At 31.3% G+C, this 10,483-nt stretch overlaps 1 protein-coding gene across 1 annotated transcript in view; it reads right to left on the bottom strand.

Annotated features, from left to right (window-relative positions):
• The window catches only part of LOC18103056 (receptor-like protein 4), a 5,674-nt gene extending 1,502 nt beyond the window's left edge, over positions 1-4,172 (bottom strand). The window contains exons 1-5 of the mRNA XM_006377333.3: positions 3,960-4,172; positions 1,922-2,977; positions 1,443-1,590; positions 805-876; positions 611-682 (exon numbers count right to left, since the gene is read on the bottom strand). Coding sequence (XP_006377395.2) covers positions 611-682; positions 805-876; positions 1,443-1,590; positions 1,922-2,977; positions 3,960-4,032 — 1,421 coding nt within the window. The 5' untranslated portion in view covers positions 4,033-4,172. The remainder of the gene's footprint in view (positions 1-610; positions 683-804; positions 877-1,442; positions 1,591-1,921; positions 2,978-3,959) is intronic.
• Positions 4,173-10,483: the final 6,311 nt, after the last annotated feature.

The raw sequence follows: 10,483 nt of genomic DNA, 5'->3' as shown, positions 1-10,483 counted from the left end.
TATTTAGGACCGGAATATGCACTTCTATTTGCATCCAGCTTGTATTTGAACCAGAAGTTAACAATCAGCTGATTCACATCCCACATCAAAGGGCTTTTATAAGAGTTTCAAGCATACTTGAATGATCATGACTAATGATTAGAATGTGTTAGATTTATATGGGTATTATCAGTTTTCCTTTCAAAGAATGAATGTACCAGAGAAATTTATTTTGTGCTCTGTTCTTTTTCTTTAAGCATTCCTTTCCTCTTTCTTTTGTTGGGTAACCAAATTGAATTAAGCAAACATCAACTTCCTCATTTGCATCTTATCAAATAATACAAATGCAAAATCAGTGAAAGATCAGAGTTCTATTTCCTGTTAATGTAAGCAGGAGATGTGGCTAGTTGGAGGAACAATGGACTTGATTAGACAATTTACCTATACACAAATTGTTTATGAGAAAATAAATGATAATTCAAGAATTATCATCTAACTAATCATGTTTTATCAAGTGTCAGTCGCATGCTGTCCCAGTAGCTAATTTGGTGGAATCTATTATCATCAGAAAACGGTTTTGTTTGTATAGAAATCAGAATCAATGGTGGGATAAATGGATAAGCAGACTTACAGAACTACCAGGCCAGCTATTGATCCAATTGATGGTGGAATAGCTCCATGGATGCTGTTGTCACTCAAGTTTCTGTGAACGTACAAAGTTAGAGTGAAATAGAAGATGAAAGCGAAGTGTTATTAGAAGGTTGAAGTGACCAACGTTTCAGGAGTTTAAAATGCAAGTAGAAATTATATGTGCTAGATGCTTACATGCTCTGCAAATGAAGTAGCCTGGATATGTCATTTGGCAAGAAACCCCTCAAACCTTGGTTGTCAAGGCCACTGCACATGAAGAAGTAATCCATGTTAAGTGATGTATGATATTGACATAAAAAATACCAAGAACTGAATTATTAGTTTTAATGTCAGATTAACTGGAGATGAGACCTATAATTAGTTAATTATAAGACAAATTCAAAGGTACAATTTACTAGTAGATGTACATATTAATTTGACGAAACATATGGATTTCATGTTAAATTCTCAATAGAAAGTCTGGTCAGCAGATACTTAAATCAATTAGAGCTTTGCAAGTTTTCCTTCTCTCCCCAAAATAAGTGCATAACTACAGAGAAATACTTAATAAAGCCTCTTTATATGGATGACATTATTTGATAATGCCATGAAACTTGTTATGCACTGCTGCAGAAGGATTTCTTGTTTAACAACAAATGCAGAGGTGTTCCAAATTTTCTACATGATTTTTAGTGGCACCATGCACCAAGATGATAATGAGTTGCACGAATTAATAAAAAGATGGAATCAATAAAAAAACAATATTTATTCCCAGATAAATATAAGTAAAACGTGAAAATAAATCATTTTGAGGAAAAGGATCGAGACAATACAGTCCATCAATAAACCATTTGCTGCTAGTTTTGTCATAAAGGCAATCTGCTCCATTCCATGGATGTTGTTGGGGAACACACGGATCACCATTCCATCCAAACCGAAGAGGAAGGCCCAATGCACTCTTCAATGATTGTAAGGCTCTAACTGATTAAAGAAGAACAACCAGATTAGTAACAGTTTATACATTCCAAACTTTCCAGAAATGCTTTTCCTATCTGTAGAAGAAATCCAAGCAAAAAGCACCACAAGACACTAGAAAAAATGTGTTTAATGTAATGAAGATCAAAGGCAGATATACAGCAGTATAATATGTGTTCGAAACTATGTCTTCTGAAAACTTGCAGAAGGTCTGTATTAATGCTCATACCACATAAATCAACAATGTGATGCACTTTGTAAGGTGATTAGGAACACATGTTAAATAATGGCCAAAGAGGTGCAACAGAAGATAACAAGAACCAGAAGGTATATGTACCTTCTTCCAATAAAGTTTTGGACTCGGCTGCAACAATCTCAAACACCTCAATGGCATTGATTATGGCATGACTGCCTTCTTTAGGATGCAAGCTGATGGTCAGAGCTCTTCCATTTACAGCAACTGTGGTGTTAAGTACAAGAGCAGTATAACGATCCCCACTCATTTTGACAACATCCACCTCTTCAAATGCAACATCGCCATTAATCAAAATGTCAAATACCCTTTTCCCTGCAGTTGTGACTGAAGAATCAATCTCAGCAAAGTGTAACCAAATTGAGTAGTTTCTATTGGGGTCCACATCCATTGTGTATGCTAAATCTGGCTGAGTATCGGTGCTAACAAGGGCTGTCTGATAAAGAGCTTCTGGATAAAAATTTGGTGCATTTGAAGCCATCTTGATGCTACTTTCAGTAGATGTAGCTAAATCAGATCCCTGGCCAAAAGTTTTGATTGGACTCCAAAATCTATCCCCACCCCAATGATCCCCACTATAATCAACATCAAATTTTGGTTTCCCATTACCACAGCTCAATCTGGCAGCTGTTCTCAAGATTATCCCATGACCCCAGGCTGGGCCAAAATAGTATGCTCTATCATCAACTTGAAGAATCTCAATAGAAAGTATAGCTGGATCTCCATGACCTGTGCTATGGAAACAGAGAGAGGCTGTTCCATCATTTAGAAACACCAGAGCTTCAGTAAAAACTTGGTCATCTTGGTTAGTCCACCCAGATTTCAAAGAATAAATTTGGGTGCCTTCTACTGAAATGTCAAATAAAGGTTCATTATCAAAATTAGGATGTCCATCCAGTCCAAAGAAGACCCTTACAGCATAATGTCCGCTTGGCACGTTATTAATATTGTAGCAATTATTGGGACCAGATGATAGGGGAAAATAACGAAGAGTTTTTAGTGGAGGACTGATGTAGCTGGGAAGTGTAGCATTTGCTGGAATCCCTCCTGTATAAGCAAAATCCTTAAACCAAAGAGTATTGGTTGGTGCTGTGTGAACATTTAACCGAGCTCCACAACTTATGCGCATAACCCAAGGTGCTGTGCCAGGAGTAGAAATCTAATAAGTAACAATGAAAAGGAAGAATGACTTTTATAATGTCAAAGCAGATATAGTCATTGATCTATCCTCTGGCACTCCATTCTAACATAAAAGATTGAACTCACATTTGCTAAATGAAGAAAATGGTGCAAGCCTCTTACCAAAAATATATGTATACACCTTGTTACTTAGACATCTACTTATTTGATCGTTCAAATGTGAATTTGAACCCAAAAGGCTACGCATTTTTGCTTTGTCACCTCTAATACTAAACAACTTATAATATATCTACCAATAGTTTCTGCTCTAGACTCTAGTAGCCCGGTCCATTGGACAAAGTTACAGAACAGATCAAATACCCAAATACACCAACAGAATCAACAAAAAATAAAGAAAGAATTCTTTCTCTTGCCATTTCAATTTTCCCTATACATTAGAATACAACATGTTTTCATGTTCTTGTCCCCAAAGAAATGATTAGATCAAGAATAACAAAACCCCAAATAGCTGTCTTAGTCCCAGTTTAGTAGACTTCAGTATTCTTGTTTTCTCGACAGATACACAGCAAAGAAAGAAAAAAAAATGTAACTTTCTTTTCCAACACTTTCTTGCCAAGCAAACAGATCCAAATCATATTCAGCAGTCAATATCACCATATCCAAAGATTTTAATAACAAAAATAAAATAAAACACTCATTGTTTTCCCAGTTCTGCTCCTCTCCCCAAACACCAATACAACACGGACGTTAAAAAAAACCCCTCCTCAGAAGCAGGCAAGAAACTTAAAAACCAAAAAAAAAAACACAAAATCATTAACAACATTCAAAAGAACAACTCACAATGATAAAATAAACTAAAATGCAAGTGAAATTCACTTCAAAAATCACCAATCCAAATCCCTAACCACAAAAGAATCGATCTTTTTTTGTAGCACAATTGAACAAGAAAAGTCAATGAAGTTGAGTGGAGAAAGCTACTCACGTTGTTTAGCTAAGCAAGTAGAGAAAGCTAAGCAGAACAGAAGAATCCGTGATAAAAATGGAATTCTCTGCATTTTTTAGCTTCAAAGTTTGCTTTCTTCTTCTGTAGCCAGTCGCCCTTTCTCTATTGTTTGATCGCTTGCCACATTCTTGCACTTCCTTTTTTTAAGGGAGAGGAAAGTAGCTGGTAGAGCTAGTGTGTGTGTGCTTGGACGTGTTTGCAGGTAAACTGTTCTATATTTAATTTTATGTTAGCAAACTGCAACTATAGTCCTCGAATATATAATAATGTTTAATTTGGTCCTGTAAGTTAATACTTTATGTGGCCAAACACCATCACTGATACTTGATTGCGGTTGCTTTTCAAATAATTTTTTGTGCCAAAATACATGTGAATGATTTTTTTTATTTTTTAAAAATTATTTTTGATATCAATACATCAAAATGATATAAAACATATAAAATATATTAAATTTTAACAAAAACTAAAATTTGAATTTTTTAAAAACACTGTTTACACCAACGTTGTCAAACACACATATATATATATATATATATATATATATATATATATATAGCTGTATCAGATTCGTTAATGGAGGGGCCCATAAAGTGTCTGGTGATGATGCAAGGTTACAACTTACAAGAGCAGGTGCATGTAATTTCAGGGCAAGCAAAGTTACTAATTCCAGTTTCATTTTTGTTACTTCCAAGTGAAAATCCCATTTTCGTTGACAAGGGAAATAGGCAAAGAGTTCACGGGGAAGAATAAAATGGGATGCTTTGTATAATTTAAATGGGAAAACTTCAAATTGGTCCCCGGACTATACAGAGATTCTCAATTGATTTCTCAAGGAATTTTTTATTGCAATCAGGTCATTAAAAGTCCCAGGTTTTAATCAAATCACCCCATCAGTCTCCAATAAAAACATTTGATGAGCTCCTAAATCCATTTTTCTGAAACATGAGACACCATCACCCTTGAATTAATTCAAACCACTTTCCAATTGATGTTGTGATTCTCAATTAAGTTTCCCAAATTCTTTGTTTAAACGAGAGCGCATGGACATGTGAGCAATATTGAAATGTTCTCATGGATTATATTAAAAAATATTTTTGAAAAAATTAAAACTTTTTTATTTATTTTTTTACTTTAAATTAATATTTTTTTGATAATTTTATATCATTTGATGCAATGATGTAAAAAATAAAAAATATATATTATTTTAATATATTTTTTAGTAGAAAACACTTTAAAAGCAACCGCAATCACACTCCCAAACATGCTCAAGTCGATGGAAGGGTTTGATTGAAAACTTTTGATTCTTTGAGAACTTAATTAAGATTTTATGTATAGTTGATGGACTAACTTTAAATTGCTTCCTTCTGAATCTTACGTCAATGCCACTAAGTGTTGTTGGGGCAATAGACTTTAATCGGACGGTTGAGAGTACTTGTGAGCTCAGCTAGTTTGACTTTTGGTGTCATTTTGACTTCGTCTCCTCTTCAGGGAAGGACCATGAATTGGTGCGCAATCATCGGCGGCGATCAGTGCCTAAAACGAAGATGTTGGGTCAATGTGAAGGGGGCTTGTTCTGACATCTATTAAAACTTGACATGGTCACTTTCATTCTTTTACGAAATCTAGGTCTTGAGTTTTCCAATAATTCAAAAAATCAATATCTAATTCGTTTGAGAGGTAATGTTTGTTTTTTAGGAATAAATGCCCTTTTGATATTTTTATTTTTTAATTATTTTAATATAGTAATATTAAAAATATTTTAAAAAATAATTACTATTACAATATTAAACACTACTAAAATACCAAAAATTGCCTTATAAACAAAGAATAACCATAAAAATAGAGTAGACTCCTTTTTTTATGTTTTAGTGCTTCGGCAAGAGCTATTGATTAAAAAAAGAAAGAGAGAAGTTAAAGGACGAATGAATAGCCTGTAAACTACTTTACTTCTCGCGGTATGCTGTGGTTGTTGTAAAAATGTCTAAGCTATGGAGTATTTTTTATATTGTTATTAAATTTAATTTATCGAGTTAAATTTAAAAATTCCTCACTTAAATTCTTGTTAAATTTAGATTATTAATTAAATTACATAAAAATTATTTTAATATGATCTATTTAACTTGATAAGTTCAAAGATAAAAAAAATCTAATGACAAAAAATAAAGATCAAACATTCAAGTTTAAAAGGAATCTAAATTATCGGTAAAAAAGGTTTGAATTTAAAAAAATAAAGCCAATATTTTTTTAACATTAAAAGGATGATGTATTGGATCGATTTCGGTCAACTAGGGTTAACTCGGCAGACTCATGATCCATGTCATATTTTAATTATATGATAAAAATAAAGACCTATTAAAAGTTAACTAAATATTAAATGATAAAATTAAAAAACAAAATAATTAAGAGAATCATCAAAAACCAAATATTGAATGTTTTTGGGGGGGGGGGGGGGGGGGATAGGTTAAGCTAGGCATACTAGCCAAAATGGCCTAGCATATTAGAGCCTTAAACATAAAGTTTATGTGTGTGGCCCGGGTCAGGACCATGCTCCCTGGCCATATTTATTTTTTATTTTTTTTGTAAGGGGAAGATATTATAGTGTTCACCCCTTATAAAAAAAGAAAAGAAAAAGAAAAATAAAGAAATTGGTGATGTGTCACCTGTTAACATGTCTAACTCAAAATCCAGCCACTATTATAGTAGTAAAAAAAAAAATTATGAGGTGGGGTTTTTGGATTAAGAATCTATTTTTTTTCAAACAATTTTCATCCAAAAACACTTAATAAATATAATAAAAATCTTTATAAATCACATATTAATCACAAAATATCCTAAAATCACCTAAGAAAACCAAAATCACTCGAACCTAAAAAATCAAAATGAAACTCGATTTTTTTCAGACATGTTTACAGATAAAACCTATCATCATCGAATTCCCCTCATCAAATAGAACTCGTTGGATCAAATTAAATTATTTTTTGTTGTTAGTATCATGACAACCAACTATTTTCTCTCTCTTTCGCTATTTTTCAACAACTTTCTCTCTCATTTCTCTAATTTAAGGACTGAAAAGTAAATAAAATAAATTTTTAAACCAAAATAAAAATTATCATGAATTTGGAGTGAGTCATGTGTTTTTTCCATGTTTTAATTTAGATCTTAATTTTATATAATAAGACCAAATTAGCGAGGAGGCTCATTATTTACATGAACAATGGCGGACCCATTTTTTTAGTTTTTGTTAATGGGTTCTGCTATTCAAGCTTTATATTAACATTAACAATAAACCTAAAAAGGATCCGTGAATCCTGAAGATTACGAGGCAAAACATCATAGATGCATAAAGTGTATTGCTTTTTTGTTTTTTTTTTTGTTATTGAATTTTTTTTTATTTTTCATTTTTTTTCCGGTGACTTTGTTTTATCTCTAAAATTAAGAGACTAGAATGTCAGCAAAATAAAACTCATGGACTAAAATGACAACTTTATTTTGTTAACCCAAGCTTGTGCGCATGAACTTTTTTTTAATCATTTTTTGTTTAATTATTTTTTGTTGATTTCCCTCTAATTTTATTTTTCAACGTTAGATTTTTATTGATTTTTTTAATTTTATTCTTAAATATTTGGTTAATGATTAATTTTGCGAACCTCAATTTTTTATTGTATAATTAAATAAATAATAGTTTCATAAAAAGCAAGTTTATTAAATATAGTAAAGTCCATGACCTGCACCACGGATTCAGAGGGTTAACCTGTGTTAATGGATAATTTGGCTTCATAATTTGTATTATTTTGTTTTCTATGAGGTTTTCGTGATCTCAAACAAGCATCCTGATATTGTGTTGGTGCTCGATTTTAAGAGTCTATTTTTATTTTTATATAATTAAATAAAAAATAGTTTAAAACATGTTATTAAACCTAATAAAGTCTATGACTTAAGTCGTTAGTTTAACAAGTTAACTTGAGTTAATTGAAAATTAGGCTTTGTTATTTTATTTCAATTTATTTTCTACGAAGTTATTGTGTGTGTCAAACAAATGCCTTAGTTTTGGGTTGGTGCTCGGTTTTGCGAGTGACTATTTTTGTTATCATATAATCAAATAACAAAAGTATAAAAAATGTTAAGAAAACCCAGATCAAAAGTTTGGCAGGTTAAGCAATATATCAATTCAATATATTGCCTTCATAATATTTTAAAAATAACATTTTGTAATTTTTTTAAAGTTATATTATGTTTTTACTGCTCATATAAGTTATTTTTAAACATATCAAACTGATTGGGTCAAGTTGAGGTAACTTTCATATAATTTAATTTAAAAATAGAGCTAGGTAAAAAGTCAGGTCGAGAAGTTTCAAGGATAACCGTTAGGCGAAGTTTAATTACACTTCTAAAATTTCTCCACAACCTACACATTTTTTCACAGTTACCGATCCATGACAAAGCTTTGGCCAATTATCTATTAAAAAAAAAGTTAACATTATAGGCATTGACTTATTATACTGTGGATTAAAATAGTATAATGAAATCTTTTCACTCCAAAATTAAAACCAAATAAACTGCCTTTCTAATGTTAAATGATATTTTTCATAGGATCCATTTATTATTATTAAATTAAACAGGGTTATAATGGTCTTTCCATATTTTTCTATCACAATAAAGTTACATATTTATCCTTATAAGCAAAAATTAAATAAAAAGACTATAAAAGGCTTTGACATAATTTATTTTTATCTAAAATAGTAAAATGACCTTAGTGCCCTTCAAGAAAAAATTTGTAAAACTAGCTTTCAGGGATGTTCTGTCTTTTCCATATGGCTTTTAATTTTATTATAATCATGTTGGCAAAGGGAAATATAGTCTTTTAATAAATATAGAATATTGTTTAGAAAAAAACTAGTAAGTGCTTGTTGTGCACGTGTTAGCATGTGGGCATCTTTCATGCCTTTTTAGAAGGCGCGTAAGCCGTCGTCTAACCACTAAATATTGCCTTTTGCGATGGTGTATGATTCATCATGGTGTCCCCTTTATACCTAGGTAGTGCGTGTGGTTGAAGGGGCTTTGGTTTAGCAGTGATGACCTTTTCTTATTTTTTTTCTTTTTCTCTCTCTCTTCCTAGATTCCCATGTTTAACACTCTAAATTTTTAAATTGACCCTTCAATTTTTTCTTCCTTCACATTCGGTCCATGTTATTATTGTTTTTTTTTATTTGGGATATTTTATGAAAAAAAATTTAAAAAATTAATTTCACCCCATCAAATTCTACAATGATCAAATTTGGTCCTCATTCTTTTGATTGTTTTTATATATATATCTAGAATGGTTTTTAATTGTTTTTTTGCAATTTCATCCTGCTTTATTTTTTTATATCATATTTGATCATCATTCTTTTGATTATTTTTTTTCTTAAGCAAATTTTTTGAATTGATATTTTTTTTTGTTTTCATACTTCCACATTAAATTTATTAGGAATTGAGCTTCTTAATTAAGCATGGGTTTGGATTTCATGGATTGTGAGTTTGGAATATTAACCCAGGTTTAGGAGACTCATTAGAGTTTGCTTGGTTTTTCTCCACATTTTTTAAGCTCATGTTTTTCGGTTTCGTCCCTCAATATTTATTCAATTAGAGATTCAGCTCCATTATTTTTTTATTTTCTTTCCATAGGATTTTCCACTAATTTTGAAAATGACCCGGGTTATCTCAAATATTTTTATTTGTCATTTAAAAAAAAATGCAGCTTTTTCAAATGAATTTTGTTTTGAATTAGATTAAATTAATTGATTAAATATAAACATGGGATGATCTTGGAAGATTAACCTAGGTTTAGGAGATTCACTCGGGTTTTCCTGTTTTTTTAATCTTATTTTAAGCTCATATTTTTGTGGTTTCATCTCTCAACATTTAATTGATTGGAGGTTGGGCTTTATTATTTTCTTTGTTTGCTTTCTATAAGATTTTTCATTAAATTTAAGGCCATGTTTGTTTCCCGGAAAGTCATTTCCGGGAAACCACTTTCCAAACTTTCCTGTGTTTGTTTGTCATTAGAAAAGTTGGTCAACGGAAAACACTTTTCGGTCAACGGAAAGCACTTTCTGGTCAACGGAAAACACTTTTCAGTCAAAGGAAAATTTGGCTTGATTTTCAGGAAAGTGTTTTTTTTTTTTTTGCTGTGTTTGTTTTCCGGAAAGTGGTTTTCGGGAAATCACTTTCCAAACTTTCCTGTGTTTGTTTGCCGTTAGGAAAATTGGTCAACGGAAAACACTTTCCAGTAAAAGGAAAATTTGGCTTGGTTTTCAGGAAAGTGTTTTCCTGAAAAATTTGGACGGAAAACACTTTCCGGAAGTTGTGAAAAATTTAGAAATGTCATTATTTGCTGATTATATCAAATTTGATTCTTAAACTTTTGATTGCTATATATATTTTGTTTTGAATATTTATTTTCAATTTCATCCCTTAAAATTTAATTTTTATATTATCGTTGGTCCTTATTTTTATAATTGCTA

The sequence above is a fragment of the Populus trichocarpa genome, chromosome 11, assembly GCF_000002775.5.
Source record: "Populus trichocarpa isolate Nisqually-1 chromosome 11, P.trichocarpa_v4.1, whole genome shotgun sequence".
Taxonomy (NCBI): domain Eukaryota; kingdom Viridiplantae; phylum Streptophyta; class Magnoliopsida; order Malpighiales; family Salicaceae; genus Populus; species Populus trichocarpa.
The sequence above is the reverse complement of the archived record's forward strand: the minus strand, read 5'-3'. Positions and strand labels throughout refer to the sequence as shown.